Genomic DNA, 17,524 nt, shown 5'->3' on the forward strand with positions numbered 1-17,524 from the left:
TTTTTAGAATTGTTTTATTTGCCCTAAACCATATTTACCCCATATATATATATATAATAGCTCAAACATCTCAATGTAACAAGGTGCCTACGGTAGGAATCTAAAACAAAGACGTGAACAGGGACGGACCGGGAGTAAAAATTGGCCTTGGACTTTGATCCAGACTGGCCCACCAGATCTGGCCCCTGTATACGCCACCACAGCTGCCCTGCCAATGCATGCACATAATGTATTTAATGTGATGCTAGTTCGGGAGTTCCACACAAAATGCGAGCGTGCACAGCGCTTTTATTTGAGCGCAAATAGTTTTTGGAGCTTTATGTAAAATACACATAGCAGTTTTGGTAAAATCTTGTCTGGTGATGTATTTTTGTCACTTTATTTTTTAGCCCCACCCTTACGTTTCTTAGCCTGGTTTTCCATCGTTAGTAGCTAGCTTTCGATCTGTCCATGTAATTGTCGTGTGTAAGCGAGACAAAGGGGGCGGGGCTAAGGGCATAGCGGGACTCCTGCATAGACGTTCATTTGGAATTGACCAACCGGCCTGGGGTAAAGGGGGGCCGGCCGGCCAACCGTGTCGCTCTATAGTCTGCCGACATTTTTTATAGTACTTAAAAAAGTTAAAGGCAAGCAGCCCTCCAGCCCAGAAGTGTTTCGGACCACCGGGAATTCTCCTGGTGCTCCCGATGGCCAGTCCGCTACTGGACGTGAACATACAGCGCTTCAGCTAGAAATGTAATACAAAGTATGAATATTAAGTGTGAGCTACAATGCTTCTCAGAACACTTCAGACATTAGCAAACACTGTGTACTCCATTTTCAGTCAAATCAGGAGATATGATTTTCAAACATCTCCAAGAGTTAGAGTTTAACCTTCAACTCCTGGACACCAAACGGCATGGCAGCCGCAAAATCGACATTTGGAAGCTCCCGCCGTACTACATGGCCTTCAGCGGCATTTCCAATGAGACGCCCTTGATGGTAAATATTCCCACTGTGGTGTCCTCGATGCCCTCCTGGATGAGAACGTTGTCTGCCGTCTGGAGAAAACAATAGTATTTTGATTTCATTTGGAATATGAACAGGTCTGGAATTGTGTTGCATTTTAGGTTGAAGTTCTAATATAGACAAAAGATGGTTATAACATTTGCATCTACACTTAATGCAACCCAATTTCGGCTATCCACAATACATTAGCTTGACTTACCACATACTCAACAGGTGCGCCTGGTGTTTGTGGACAAAGATGCAAAGTCCTTTGATGATGCCCTCCCTTCCAAACTCTGTCATCAGTCTGGAAATATAGATATTTAATTACCACTTAAAAAGTCACCTTTGTCCTCTCTAAAAGCAATATATAAATTATATACACCAACATCACTATCATTTGCAGGCAAAATGCAGTGTAAATAAATAAATATATATATAGATGCAATCGCTCACTAACGAATCAGCTATTGATCTCAATCTTGTGAGCCACCAACCGGCACTGCATTTCTTTTTATTAGCATTGTGTTGTAAACTGTATTATGCTCTATAAAAAATTGCAATGGTGTCACTCTAAGATCTAAAATTGTATCATTTTTTACTTCATCAATGGCATGCTGGATGGCCTTCAATTAATTTCCTATCAGTCCTCCTTTTTTCCTAAACATCTTCAAAGGTCTGAAGGTGTTAATGTCCAACTGAGACAGGAACCTTGATTGTAGAGGCATTGTCGTAATCTTCTTAAACTCTGCATTTATCTGAAAGCACAGTCAGAATTCTATAATATGAAATATCATAATATGATTTTAAAAAGTTGGCAATTTTTCCTAATTAACCTTCGAAGAGTCCTGTCAAATTTGCCAAAAACGCAACAAGGCATACCCAAGAAATTGAAAGGGATCATAGAATTCAGAACCAAGTTTACCTTGTCATACTTGAATAATGACAGTTCAGTGGGTAAAATGGACATACAGTGAACCTCAAAGTCCTATGACACCTCTTTCCTATGCAAATCTCACAATTTGAAACTGCCACTGTAAAACGGTCGGTTTCCAAAAAGCTGACTCCACCTTTTTGGCTCAGGTCTGTACATTTGTCACGCCCCAAAATTTTGATCTCAGACACTAGTTTAGCTGCGTGCGCACTGTGTACTTCCACAGGAATTACAGAGAAGAAAGTTTGGCAGTTTTTCGAGGATATTGAAAATGGACCACAGTTGTAAATGCAGTGTTTCAGGCTGTACAGGGCATGCTGACACTTTTCATAGTCTTCCCAAGGAACCAAACACTTGATGGGCATGGCTGATGTTTGTCTATTAGAAGATCCCTGTGTAGTTCGACACTCAATTATTTATTTGCTCGGACCATTTCACCAAAGACTGTTTTGAAAACCTTGGACAATTTAAAGCAGGATTTGCTAAACTGCTGTAGCTGAAACGAGGTGCTGTTCCGACCTATGCTCAGATGTCCTCTTTTCGAGACCTAAAAAATGCTTGCTCGAGCTCTGAATGTATAGAGAATTGTCATTGGTTGACCGCCTCTGTGTTGCCAGATGCACGATAATTATCCTCCAAATAAGATCATTTTGATCCGATGGTGCAGCATGCAATACATGCAGCACAGACTTATATATTAATAGACACAGCTAGATTGTTTTCCCAAGACGGCGTCCCCATTCTTTTCTATGAAAAGTGCGCCGTGAGGCAAGCGAGAGCGCGATTTTATTTATTTTGTATTTATTTTTTCAGATCAAATACAAACAATCCAGTATACCTGCAAACTTGTCACTTTCAATGAAAACAGCCATTTTGAATGAAAAAAATGTCATCCACGTGAATCATGCAGATCCGGAGAGTTTTTATTAGGGTAGGGGTGGGGGGGGTATATAATCTCCCATAAACGGGAGTTTCAAAAACCTACTGCGGTCGTCTTCACAATGAAGCATCTTTGGTGACACGTCAGGCGAGTCATTTGGCCAATCACAAGCAAGTGAACTGCAGCGTCTTCTTTGAAAATGCTACAGTAGTCAGCTTGTCGGCTTGTCAGCTTGTCAGCTAACGTAAGATCAGCGAAGTGTGTTGCAGTAGCCTACCTACAATGTTAGAGCAAACAAGCTATTATCAAGCCCCTTCTTAAAAAACCAAACCTGGATCCAGGTTGTCTTAGCAATTACAGGCCCATTTCAAATTTGCCATCTCTCTCCAAAATTTTGGAAAAAGCTGTGGCAAAACAGCTCACTGAGCACCTCTCCTCAAATCAGCTCTATGAACCTCTCCAGTCTGGATTTCGTCTTCACCACAGCACTGAAACTGCATTAGCCAAGGTAGTCAATGATCTATTATTAGCCTCTGACGCGGGCTTTAGCTCTGTCCTTGTTCTTCTAGACCTAAGTGCAGCTTTTGACACTGTAGATCATGAGATTCTCCTGGAACGTATGGAGAACTATGTTGGGATTTCTGGTACTTCACTTCAGTGGTTCAGATCGTATCTATCTGATAGATCACAATATGTCCACTATGATGGTTGCTCATCCAGGAGCTCCATTGTAAAATACGGAGTACCACAGGGTTCAGTTTTAGGCCCTCTGTTATTTTCACTCTATATGTTGCCTTTAGGAAACGTAATTAGAAGTTTTGGGGTAGATTTTCACTGCTATGCAGATTATACTCAGCTATACATGTCTATAAAGCCGGGAGAATTTCCACATGCTATGGAAACCTGTGTTTCCGGGTTGAAAACTTGGATGACTGCAAATTTCCTTCTTCTTAATTCGGATAAAACCGAGGTTCAAATTTTTGGTCCGAAAAAACACCGAAATAATTTATCCCATCTAACCTTAGACTTAGACGGCGTCAAAGTATCTCAAAGCCAGCTGGTAAAAAATCTGGGAGTCACAATGGACCCAGACCTTTCGTTTGAGTACCATATTAAGCAAATCACCAGAACAGCATTTTTCCATCTACGTAATATTGCCAAAATACGAAAATTCCTCTCAAAGGATGATGCTGAAAAACTAATACATGCTTTTGTTACGTCCCGATTGGACTACTGCAATGTGTTGTTCTCTGGCCTCCCAATTACCTACCTAAAAAACTTACAGCGGGTGCAAAATGCTGCTGCAAGACTATTGACTAAAACTAGAAAGTTTGATCATATAACATCGACTCTTATCTCTTTACACTGGCTCCCTATCCAAGCCAGAGCTGATTTCAAAGTTCTACTACTAACTTACAAATCTCTGCATGGATTGGCACCACTGTACCTCTCCGGTCTCCTTGCACCCTATTGCCCCGCAAGGACTCTAAGATCTCAAAATGCCGGCTATCTGGTAATACCCAAAGTTAAGAAAAAAACTGCTGGAGGTAGGGCGTTCTCATATAGAGCACCTCTTCTTTGGAACAAATTACCCATCTCAATTAAGGAAGCTGATACTGTCTCGACATTTAAAACTAGATTAAAAACGTTCTTGTTTAGTCAATTCTATGATTGTTAAAGGGAAGTATGTGTGTACTTTCTATGTAAACCTGGGGTGTGTGCTTGCCTATGTGTGTATCACATGTAACTTTTAAATTTTAATTATAGCTTATGTTCACATTGCCCAGCTAGATGTTACAAATAAAGTAAACCTGTTACTGTATATTGTAAGTATTATTATTATAGTTCCGTTGCTGTATATTGTTACTGCTATAGTTTTTATTACTAGTTGGAGACAACGGGGGACTGGTTGTTTTCATCCTTATTCGTATAAGTATAACCTACTTTAGAGTTCTTTCCCCTGGAACAGATTTCATGTTCCAACTGAGGGGGGCTGTCGTTGTTTTGGTGTGTGGGGCTGCATCAAATACCCTTTTTGCTCTGTTAAATTGCTGCACTAGTCCACACTTGACCGGTGGGGATCTCATTCTATTATGACTGTAACTGTTAGCTGCTCCTGGCATTCTCTAATCCCTGCTCTCCTCTCTGTCCCCCCCCCACACATTCCCTGTGGTGTGGGGGGTTTGAGCTGTCAGGACCTGCTTGGTCGTCGGTCTGCCTACGCTGAACCAGGTCGTCACCCGGAATCCAGTCTCCATGACGGCCAACAGCGAGTTTCCCGGTCCCATCCAACGTCTATAAAGCCGAACAATGGATTTTGGTGTTTCAAAACCCATTGACACTGTATGACTATGTTTAGCTTGTGTTCTGCTCCTCTCTCTTACCAACCGTCTCTGGAGGAGGGGATCCCTCTCTGAATTGCTCCTCCCAAGGTTTCTTCCATTTTTTCTCCCGGTGGGAGTTTTTCTGGGAGTTTTTCCTTGTCTTCCTTGAGGGTTTAGGTTGGTTGAGGGGCAGTTCTATGGGCGCATGTGAAGCCCTCTGTGACATGCTTGCGTGTAAAAAGGGCTATACAAATAAATTTGATTTGAGAGCTAGTTCACTGTGAAGGATTTTGGCAAGGCTATATCCTCCACTGCATTAGTATTGTTATCTGATTTTTCATCTGTACATTGTCGTAAGATATGAACGAAATGAAAACGAACACGTGATGAAACAAGACCAATTGGTGTCTGGTTTAATGAGTAATTGAAACACCTGCTCTGGCGGATCATTTGTCGTTGATTTAATGCAGTCGGAGTTGGCCTTAACAAAAGTTTATGATCATGAAAAAGTATCCCTGGTCCAGCATGTAAAATATTGACAATTGTTTTCCAGAATGAGCGAGCTTAAAGAGAATGATTCAATTTATATAGCACAGCTTGACTCAGGGCTGAGGTGCAAATGGAGCTGGGCCTGGCTAAAGATCGAGGTCAAGACCCATGTGAAGGGGATTGGCACTTCTCTTTGGGCCGCTACCCACACGGTTAGCTTTGTTGCTCATTCCACAAATGCACGATCCTTACAAGTTGTACCTCGTTGTAAAGGTGACTAATCAGGCTTTCCAACGATATAAAACACAATTGGCCTTATTCGATCAGCGTCACAATAGCCTGCCATTTTGTTGTCATAGAAAGCCCCCACCCCCACGTAGCTAGACAGCAGTTGACAGATTTGGGACAGTAGTATGCTATGGCTTCAATAAATGAAATTAGATATGTGGATAAATTACGTTTGGTTGGAGGAGTGGATCCTTATAAAATTGATGTTGAAGATATGAGTAAAGACCCATTACAGTTACCACTGATTGAATATGGTGACATTTACAATGATCTAATTAACACTTCTTCTGCTTATACGGGCCAGTCACTGAAGGCTTACAAGTCACTGGACTCATACAATTATTTCATTTCTGGCAAAGTGAGCGATATTTTAACTTTTGTGCCACCAACGTCATCATCATCGGCCTTAAAATTCGTTGTGACAGCAAAGGTATGTACAAATGTGTTTTTAATTATGATCCAATGGTTGTCAGTTTGCCAACGTAAATTGACTAGCTAACGATAACGTTAGCCTAGTAGCTAGATAATGTTAGCTAACGACGTTGTGAAAACTCAGCTGGTATGCTGTCAGTGAAAGCTTTAGCTACACAGCTAATTTTACCTACAAGAGTTGGGCAAAATAGCTACACAAATTTAGGCTTGGTGCAATGCCAATGCATGCTAGCTAACGTTAGTCAGTTAACGTTAGCTAATGCCACATTAGATGCAACTTGCTGCTAGACCAGAGAGCAATCTCCAGCTACACTTGTTATGCAAGCAGCAGTCTAGTCTTAAAGAATAGTTACCAAGTGAATGAATACGTTGTAGCCTAATCTGCCATTTGACTCCTAAACAGAATCTGCCACTTCTGACCTAAAACTATTGTGTGCACAAAAGTGACATAACTACTGCACAATTTGTGTTCTTATTTCCACACAGGTGAAGCACAGTCAGAAGTTAAGTTCCCCGCCCCTGAAGCCATGGGTGATTGCCCAAGAGGATGGCTTAATCCTGACTGCCCACTGTACGTGCATGGCAGGACTAGGTGCTGACTGTTTCTGTGTTGTACATTCTCTTTGTATTTCTGTTGTGTGATAAATGTTCTTTCATCCCCTGTCATGTGTTTGCTGGTTGTACTACACATGTTCCCCCGGGATAATACGTTTCTCTATCTACTCTACTCTAGGGGAGACTTGCAGCCATGTTGGAGCAGTTCTTTTTACAGTGAAGACAGCTGTAACACTCCGTGACTCAAAGACGGTGACCCAACAACCAGCTTATTGGCTTTTGCCGGGTGGAACCGAACCAAAGTACCTTGAGGTAGAAAAAATTGATTTCACTCCCAAGTCACAGTCAACCTCAAGCTGGACAAAGCATTGTTAGAAGGAACGTCAACAGAATATAAAGGAAAAAAGCTACCTGATGTGTCAGAGCCAACCGATGAGGAGATGGCTTCCTTTTTTAGTCAGATAAATGCCACTGGTGACAAAGCAGTCTTACTCTCTGTCTTGCCAGACTATGCTGAGCTCTATGCTCCAGTTACAAATACCAGTACATCCCAGCCCCTGAGTGAGCTATTTGACGAACAGTGTGTATCCATGGCAAATGATGAGTTACTTCTACATTGCAGTGCTATAGAAGTTGACATTTCTCAAAGGCAAGCTGAAGCGATTGAACAGCAGACAAGAGGACAGTCTAAGAGCAAAGTCTGGTACAGATATAGGGCTGGCAGAGTTACAGCCTCACGCATGAAAGCTGTTTGTTGCACACCTCTGGAGAGTCCATCACCAAGTCTCATCAAAAGCATCTGTTACCCTCTGAGCACTGGGTTGACAACCAAAGCAACCGCTTGGGGATGCGATCATGAACAGCTGGCACTAAGTTACTATTGTCAGCAGATGATTTCACACGCTACCTTTACATGTGAAAGAAGTGGTTTGGTAATCAATCCAGAGCTGCCTCACATGGGGGCTACACCTGATGGGATGATTCATTGTGATTGCTGTGGTGATGGTGTAGTGGAAGTGAAATGCCCATTTTGTGCACGAGAATGTGCCAGCCTGAAGGAATGTGTAGACAGCAGATTCTGTTTGGAGGACTCAAATGGCAAATTACAGCTCAAACATTCACATTCCTACTATTATCAAGTCCAGACACAGCTCCTAGAAAGCAACAGGGAGTTTGCAGATTTTGTCGTATGGTCAGAACATGATGTACACATAGAGCGGATAGAACCAGATGTGGAACTGTTGGAGCTACTGAAGTCCAAATCCAGAGCCTTCTTTTACAGAGCCATCCTCCCAGAGCTTGTGGGAAAACTTAACTCAAGGCCATTCCATCAGCAATGCCAATCAGCAAAACCAACGGGACTGAAAAGCCCGTGGTCGGCTGTCATCTCAGGGCACAGCCAGGCAAAAGGCTACCACTCCTGGAACCAGTGACTGGAGGACCCCGACCACTGGTGGGGCCGTGCTGGCGGCCCCCAGCCGAGCAGCCCGTGGTCGGCTGTCATCCCAGGGCACAGCCAGGCGAATCCCTCCAGAATCTAGTTGATACCTCAGGACCCCTAACCAGCTCACTCCTGTAAAAACTCAGCAAAGCTGTGAAAAATAGAAACTGTTCTAGACATTAACTAAACTACCCTTTAACCGAACACTGTCATGATTTTCAAACTCAACACTTAGTTTTTAATGGATTTTAAGTGTGCTAAAAAATGCTGATGATGACTCAGTGAAATGTTTCCGTTTGAACAAATGGTATTATGGGGGCGTCACAAACAAATGGGGGGGTCAGATGGCTGAGCGGTGAGGGAGTTGGGCTAGTAATCAGAAGGTTGCCAGATCGATTCCCCGCCATGCAAAAATGACGTTGTGTCCTTGGGCAAGGCACTTCACCCTACTTGTCTCGGGGGGAATGTCCCTGTACTTACTGTAAGTCGCTCTGGATAAGAGCGTCTGCTAAATGACTAAATGTAAATGTATTAATGTGAACCTAACCAAATACAAGGATGACGCATGATAGATTATTTTAAATTAACATGGTTTAATTATTTGTGGTTATAAAATAAGAAATATTCTTCTGTCCCTTTGTGTACAGTACATTGAAAAAATTAAATTTTCTCTTAACATTGTTGTGATTCAGCTATTGTTGTGAACTTTAAACAAATTGTAATGAAATAAACTGTTCCAGAAGAAATTTGAAAACTGCCTTGCATGTTGAAAATACAATAAAAAAATAATTTTTGTAATCAAATTCTACACTGGTGTCTATTGTCATTGGCTAAACTACACTATTTACTGAAGGCTTTGTCATGTTCTTATAACCTAAGGTTTCTTCTCTAGCATCTCTGTTTATGTAAACTACACTTTTCGTTACTCTCCTCACACTGATATGGTTTCTTTTCTCGTGTTTGGCTTCTGTTTAAGGCTGTCAATGTTAAGGTCACTGTGTCTACACAATATCAACCTGTTGTACAAACCTACATTTACTCAAAAGGTACAACAGAGGTACACATGTTGGTAAGACCGCAACACACTGTAGTTATTTTATCTATTGTTGTTGTCTCAGATCCAGAACTCACCAAGTAGGAGATCAGTATGTTCTCTGACAGTATGACATATTTATTGTGCAACTGGCCTATTACTCCTTCTATGTGTATGCGTTCATGTGCAATTTTGCGTGTGGACTCAACCTCAAAAGCAGACAGCTGTAACTTTCCTTTTGTAAAGCTTGGTGTTGCAACCCGTGCACATTTTAAGCCTACACTGTCATGTATGTTAAAACCTCTGTCTGCTAAGACAAAATCACCTGGGGTAAGTAGCTCTAGAAAGCCTGAGTTTTCTGTGATGTTAGTGATGTGTCGTTCGTGAACGATTCGTTCATTTTGAACGAATCCTTATAAGGACTCGGGAGTAACGAGTCCTCTCAATGAGTGATTCGTTCATTTCCCGACTCGGTCTTTCTACGAGTCTTTGGATCATTTTTCACGTGACCTGCATAGGCTCTGTAGCTAGAGGAAACGAACAATTCGTTCCTTTCCCGACTCGGTCTTTCTACGAGTCTTTGGATCATTTTTCACGTGACCTGTATAGGCTGTAGCAAGAGGAAACGAACGATTCGTTCCTTTCCCGACTCGGTCTTTCTACGAGTCTTTGGATCATTTTTCACGTGACCTGCATAGGCTCTGTAGCTAGAGGAAACGAATGATTAGTTCCTTCCCCGACTCGGTCTTTCTACGAGTCTTTGGATCCTTTTTTCACGTGACCCGCATTGTATTTTTTAGTAGAGGAAACAGTTTCCTTATTCCCTTTTGCGTGGCCGCTGTTTTAGTAAGACGTGAATGAATGATATTCGCTCAAGTCATCATACTGACTGGTTTTGTTATTTTCACTTTACATTTACACTTACAGTTTAGTGCAGTGTAATTGTTTGACGTGATAATTAAATGCTAGTGTGATAATACATGACCAAATCATACAAACTCATGATACATTATTTTAATGCAGGAATTTATTTTGAAATAGTATTTGCTGGTGCACATGTCATGCACTAACCTACAGTGGACGTATAGGGGCTATACGTCCTTTGCAGTGGACGTATAGCCCCCTAGCCCCCACCCCCCCTGAAATGAACAAATGACTAGAAAAAAGATTCGTTCATTTTACTGAACGAGATTCAAAGAACCGAATCAGTAAAAAGAACCGAACTTCCCATCACTATGTGATGTGATTATCCGTAGTGCGCCCTCCCCATGCCTTCGAAAGGAAAGAAATGTGACCCTGTGGTGCGATTCATACATAGATGCCACTTACGTCACTTCCAAACAGGACGCTGCCATATTTAGTACCGATCTCGCTCAAGATGGCCGCACACACTGCTTATTTAAATGATGAACAGCGATATGTCGAAAAAGTGTCAATTTTAGGCTCCGATCATTATTTGTTACCCCCAGTTTTCTTTTGTCCCTTATTATCTGCCCCACGCTTGCCTCAATTTGCTTTCCATGACATCTATATTTACCTTGTACATAATCCCTCCCCATACAGCGGGGACAGCTTGAAGGCGTTCAAAAGTACCGATGCCTATCAATATGCTGTGGCTGGATGGGTGAAAGACGTGAAAGTGCGGCATATGTCCACCAAGGATTTATATTTAATCATGGGAAATGTAAGTATTAAAAAATATGTATATTTTGGTGGTAGTTTACGCTGACTAGGTATTAACGAGTTGTTTGCTAAGTGGCTAACAGAATAGGTTAGCACCCATCTTAGTGCCACTTAGCTCACGGCTAGCTGTCATTAATCAGAAAAATGTTCTTTAATGTCCGATATGTTTATACTCATTGAAAGAACATGAAGGGAAAGGAAACGAGGCGATTGTGACTTAAAGTAAACAATTTTTGGTGGGTTACTCAGATCATTGTTGATGTCAGTGCATTGCTGCTAGTGAGCACTTCAGCTTTCTGCTAGAGCTTTAGCTGCTCCGTTTAAGTGCTAGCTGCTACCTGGATTGTCCTACAGAAGATTTACAGAAGATCTACGACTCCAGCTATGATTATGCGATCCATTACAACAATAGTAGGAGAATAAACCTTTGAAAATATATTCACTATTTAACAGTTTATTCTTCACTTAACAGGCTCTCAACACTAAGCCAACAAAATGGGTAGTGGTGCAGGAGGCAGGGACTGTCATCATGGCACACTGCACTTGTATGGCAGGGCTGGGAGAGGTGTGCTCCCACGCTGCAGCACTAATGTTCTCACTCCTTGCTGCTGTCGAGCGCAGAGAGGGAAGGCATGCACAGAAAAGCTTGTGCATGGGAAGAGCCCAGGCAACATGTTGTGAAATATGATGAGCTGTCAAACATCTTCGTTCAAAATATAGATAAAGCTAAAAAGCAAGACGAGCACCATCACATTAAACCATCCACTGATGAGCTTAAGCAGTTTTTTGAACAGCTCCACCACAGTGAAAAGCAGGAGGTCATCCCTAAAAAAAATGTTTGCAAACAACTGCAATTTTGTCAGTTGTTGAAGGCCATTCTATCCGATACATGCCAAAGCTTGTACAGTTGGACATGCCACCACCTCTTCCAACTCTGTACTCAAACTCCAGGCTTGAATTGGATTTGCCCGCACTGCTGGAGGAGGCTGCAAGGATTTTTGAGGGGCTGCATCTCACTCCGGAGCAGGTAAGATATGAAAAACACTTCTTTAATAGTGGTTCACTCCATAGCACTACTGTACCTCACTCATTGCACTACTGTACCTCACCTATTGCACTACTGTACCTCACTGTACTTCGCCATCAGGCTCCTGTATGGTCATTAACATAGTCACTGATTGTCCTCTTAGTTACTTACACACAGTCACTCTCAGCTGCTGGTTGCACTATCTGTAATTTTGCACTATTGTACTGTACTTAACCTAGGTTAGAATAGCTTATAAGGTTGTAATGGGCTTTATGTGCATGAAGGGTTAGTATAGTGTATTATTTATTGTTATCTGTATATTTAGGACGTTTTAGTATTAGGGTTCGTATAGTGGATTATTTATTGCTATCTGTATATTTAGGAAGTTTGACTTATTTAAGCTCAGCATATATGTAAATCATGTTCTGTGTACTTATATGTTATGCCAGGTGCTTGCGTTGTCTTGTCATAAGAATTTCAGTGCCCAGTCTGACCTTGTGTTGTTCTGTGTTCCTGACAAATAAAAGACTTGATCTTGAACTTGAACTTGGTTCTCAAAATGTTTATTGTCATTCCCCACCCACCAAGGGTGAGACTTGTCAAGCCCCACTTGTACCACATCATGCTTTTGTAATAATTACCATTACAACTCTTTTGAGGATTCAGTTATTTTTGGAGTGTTTGTTAGTTGAGGAGAGGACAAGAGAGCAGAAAAAGTCCAGGGTATGGTTTGAGCAGAGAGCAGGGAGAGTTACCGCATCAGCATTTCACGAGGCAGCCAGGACAAAGAACTCTTCATCGCTGATAAAGAGAGTTTGCTATCCCCAGTCTTCTCACTTCTCAACAGCAGCAACCAGGTATACAGTTTAGAAAGTAAGACATATTAACCTAGCCTTTTTCTTGCAATTCCATCATGAATACACTCCAGGAATTATATGTGATGTAACAGTGTCATAGTATATTTGGGACAATGAAGGCTAGTTGTTTCTACATAAAGTTCGAAATATCATTGCTGACAGACTTGCATGTTTTGATCAGATGGGGTCTGCAAAATTAAGACACTGCCAGGGAGTCGTACCTGAAGGCCATGTGAGATCTCCATGTGAACTTACAGCATTACAGCATCGGGGCTCATTATCAATCCGGACCTACTATGGCTAGGATCATCACCAGATGGTGTGGTGACCTGTGATTGCCATGGAACTGGTATGCTTGAAATAAAGTGTCCTTAATGGCCGTGCTCTCAGGGAATGTGTCAGCGACCCACTTTTCGGCCTTACTGTGACTGGAGAAGGTATGAACCTCAAGCAAGATCATAGTTACATGTACCAACTGCAGGCCCAAATGCGTATAGCTGAGGTAATGTATGGAGATTTTGTTTTGTGGACACCACAAGAACTGTTTATGCACGAATCCAATTTGATCTGTACTTTTTTGATGAGGTCTACACTAGGGTGGAAGAATTCATTAGAACAGGGGTACTGCCTGAGTTGTTGGGGAAATGGTGTACAGTGCCACATCTCTCCTTAAGTGCTAACCTTGAGAACGTACCTGAGGGATGTTACTGTGGAAACCCTGTTGATGACACAGACATCCTCTCTTGCACATCCAAGCAATGCAAACGAAAGCGCTTCCACATGTCATGTATGAAGCTGAGCATAGTGCCAAAGAGTTGGAAGTGTGTAGAATGCAAAAAGCAAACAAACAAGAAATGAAGTTGGTATCCAGATGCTTATAAATGAATTAAGTGATGTATTGAATTGATATTACAGTTGTGTGTAGAATGCAAAAAGCAAACAAAACAAGAAATGAAGTTGGTATCCAGATGCTTATAAATGAATTAACTGATACACTGAATTGATATTACAGTTGTGTGTAGAATGCAATAAGCAAACAAACAAGAAATTAAGTTGGTATCCAGATACTAATAAATGAATGAATTTATGTATTGATATTACAGTTGTAAGTGTGTAGAATGCTAAAAACAAACAAAACAAGAAATGAAGTTGTTATCCAGGTACACTTTTATAAATGAATTCATTGTATTGAGTTATTACATTCTTTTTTTCCTTTTCTTTGTCATTGTATGTTGTATTGTCTGTAAATGTGTTTTTAGTCATGTGACACATTTGATCCATACATCCACAAATGGACAATAAACAAATAATGATTAACAATTGCATGTATAGTAGTTGGTCATTGTAGTTCAGAGTTCACACAAATACATAAGAGACAATATGTACATACAAATTTACAAGGAAAGCAATTGTACCACCTCTCCACTCTGTAGGGACAACAGATGGGCAAATGTTACAAAGAGCACAGCAGACTGTTACCATTTTGTCAATGGAGACCTGTCCTTGTGTGTTGGCTTGGCAGAGGGATGGTGGTCTGAAGAATAATGTACTTATTCCTCACCAAGCCAATGACTCGCTCGACATGGATCCTGACGGCTGCGAGTCCCCTAGTTGCCTCTAGCTCCAATGGATGCATCTGTTGCTTGCCTTTGGTAAACGTTGGTATTTTCAATTGAGCACAATACAGACCCACTGTCTCTTTCACATTGAAGCCTCTATCAGCTAGAATGACATCTCCTGGTGACAATTTATCGAGAAAGCCACAATTTTCTATTATGTGCTTGTCACTTGTGCGACCACCCCATCCTTTTGACCCGTAAGATATAACACCTTGTCGTGTTATTGAGATCAGGGATTTTGCAGTGTTGTGGTGCTTATACTGTGAGTATGTCTGTGCACGGAATCTGAGTTTACTTGGCTTTTCTATAAATATTTCGAAACAGTCAATGATGGAGGTGCAGTTCTTAAAGTTATTTCTGAAACACATTGGGAGACTATTTAGAATTTGTTCTTTTGGTGGCCATAAGATGAGATCTGATCATCTGAAAAACATTACATCTAATGTGTTATTGAACACTCTGGTGACAGTTGACTTGGATATTAAAAAAAAGTAAGCAAAAAAGTAAAGCGGCACATTAAGCCTCAGTCTCATTAATGTTAGGATCAAACATTGGAATGGGGAGATTGATAGTCCAACTTTAAGATATTCTAATAGAAAATTAAACACAATCATTAATTTGGCGAAGGATGGAAGACCTGTGAGTTCCAGCACCATGGTGTCATTATCCCTGAATGCCTCCTCATTCAAGGACCGCTCCTCTGCCCGGGCCCTTAACTCACGGACCTTGGCTCTGAGCCGAGCACACTCACTTTCTAGTGCTAACATCGTAGCCTGGCATGATGGATTCACGCATGGTTCTACGATGCCAGGGCCAGTGTCTGAGTTTGAATAGTTGTGGTCAGTGTGATGGTCAGTGGAAGTAGTGACTTTATGCTCCTCCACGTCGTTCACATTGGTGGTTGAAGGGTTAGGCAGACTGCTGATGGTCTCACGCATCTTGCGCTTCATCAGCTGAGTCTGTTTAAACTTTTTGAAGGAGTAATGTTGCTTTTCCCTCTCCCTCACCGAGGTGTGTGCAAAAAGGCTGGGCACAAAATCGGGGCTCAAAGGATTGTCCTGTTTTGTTCCTTAAAAGTCGGAGCACAGTGAAACGATTAAAAGATTACATGTGTTACACATTGTCCAACCTAAGTAAATATCTCCCTCTTAGAACCTATGTAGGTTGCAATAAGGGACAGATAAGGAAAAGGGGAGGTTTTAAATGACTGGGTTTAGCCCAATAATTAGTTCCTTTTAACTGCTTGGATAGCATTAAGCAAATGATGGCTGATAAATCTGTTCATGAAGTACACGGGTTAAACAAAGGGACTTGCATAAGTAGACTGTCTAAGCGAAAAATGTCTAAGCTAACTAATTTCAGGATTTGTGTTTATGTGAAATATAGGTTTAAAGGAGAACCGGCCAATTTTTTCGTAAATCTTGATCGCTAGCTATAACAGGGTATCCGCGGGGTCTTAAAAAGTATTAAAAGTTGATAAATATTTTGGGAAAATTAAGGCCCTTAAAAGGTATGAAAAAGTCTTAATTCCGATTTTACGAGGTATTACATTTTGTTCAAGCTTTGTCCAAAGAGTTTGACTCCAAAAAGTATGCATGAATGTTTATTTTCCTCCCCATGACAACGGTCAGTGAGCACGTCACGTATTTCGTGAAATGCCGGGAATTCAAAGTCATACCGTAGCTTAGCTGAGAGGATCTGCATGTAAAGCTTGTTGCCAAGAAATAAATCTAAATAAATCCTTAACAAAAGAAATGGGGAAGTGTAAATTTGCGGACTCCTGGTTGGAGAAAGAGGAGTTTAAACAATGGTTGAAGCCTGTAGCCGAAAATAACCGTGAGGCTTACTGTTTATACTGTAAAAAAAAAGATAAGCGTATCTTCGATGGGGAGAGAGGCAGTTAGAACTGAAACTGTACTGTCCTGTAGCTAGTGGTCCAGGTCAGTGCCTCCGCTGGCACAGGACAGTAGCTAGTGGTCCAGGACAGTGCCTCCGCTGGCACAGGACAGTAGTTAGTGGTCCAGGACAGTGCCCCCGCTGGCACAGGACAGTAGCTAGTGGTCCAGGAAGGTGCCTCCGCTGGCACAGGACAGTAGCTAGTGGTACGTGACAGCGCCTCCACTGGTACATGACAGTTACTGTTCTGTTGATAGTGGTACGCGAATGTTTCGTAACAGTTGCATTGGTTGTCTTGCAGCATTTTTGTTGACTGTCGCATAACATTTTAGAATGGGAGGACAGGCTATAAACTTTTATTTTCGAAATATAAGTTAAACTGTCTCTAAACCATACTTGACGTGTCGCTAAAAGCTTACCATACAAAGTAGTCAATTTTTACATTGTGTGTAATGTAAAGCAGACTGTTACGTATTGACTTAGGAAAAACGTATTTTACTCAGAGTAACTGAATGCACATGAGCCACCGCCGGAGACGTTATTATTGCATTATTGTTATCAGCGCCTCCTAGTGACGGCGTGCATATCATTAATTTTAATAATTAAAGTCAACATAGGCTATAGGTTACCTACATTTTGCAGTATAGGGGTGTCATTTATTGACATTGTTCTTCATATGGAAATAATGAAGAATTATGTTTTCTTTATTATTTTAAAGACAAAATCAAATATAAATGTGTTTATAATAACAAGGTTTGAGTATTTTCATTTTCCAATACACTGTTAAATTGCAGTTCCCTGTCAGTCAGCACAGCCAGGTTACATTAGTTTTATTTGTTTACAAGGACTTCTCTCAATAAAATAAAAATCAACACATACCATTAATATTTTCAATAAAAACTAGATGTATTTGAAAACATAAATAATACAATTCAAAACACTTTGTACATGTACAAAACACTGTAGTACACTATATATTCACTCAAACACAGTTCCTGAGGCAAGGCACATCTCAGCCATGTACCGGCAAACGCTGTCGTTCTTTCTGATGATGTGGATGGTGACCTTAACAAAGACAT

The 17,524-nt window shown here is 41.3% G+C and overlaps 2 protein-coding genes across 5 annotated transcripts in view; one reads left to right on the forward strand and one right to left on the reverse strand.

Annotated features, from left to right (window-relative positions):
- Positions 1-17,524, reverse strand: part of LOC124488380 — a 232,287-nt gene that overhangs the window by 129,640 nt on the left and 85,123 nt on the right. The gene's annotated exons all lie outside the window — the stretch shown is intronic.
- On the forward strand, positions 5,318-8,729 carry LOC124488378. 4 transcript variants are annotated; one of them, XM_047051050.1, is made up of 4 exons: positions 5,318-6,332; positions 6,821-6,926; positions 7,068-7,201; positions 7,512-8,729. In XM_047051050.1, the coding sequence occupies exons 1-4, from the start codon at positions 6,033-6,035 to the stop codon at positions 7,524-7,526; spliced, it is 555 nt and encodes a 184-aa protein (XP_046907006.1). In that variant the 5' UTR covers positions 5,318-6,032; the 3' UTR covers positions 7,527-8,729. The 4 variants fall into 4 exon arrangements, with proteins under 4 accessions (XP_046907006.1, XP_046907004.1, XP_046907003.1 ...); XM_047051048.1 differs by having other exon boundaries at positions 7,068-8,729; XM_047051047.1 differs by having other exon boundaries at positions 5,318-6,926; positions 7,068-8,729.

This window comes from Hypomesus transpacificus, unplaced genomic scaffold (assembly GCF_021917145.1).
Source record: "Hypomesus transpacificus isolate Combined female unplaced genomic scaffold, fHypTra1 scaffold_134, whole genome shotgun sequence".
In the NCBI taxonomy this organism is placed as follows: domain Eukaryota; kingdom Metazoa; phylum Chordata; class Actinopteri; order Osmeriformes; family Osmeridae; genus Hypomesus; species Hypomesus transpacificus.

What these genes read in the sequence shown, in the direction of transcription:
- LOC124488378 (XM_047051047.1), top strand. Translation starts at nt 7,330, where the DNA reads ATGGCTTCCTTTTTTAGTCAGATAAATGCCACTGGTGACAAAGCAGTC.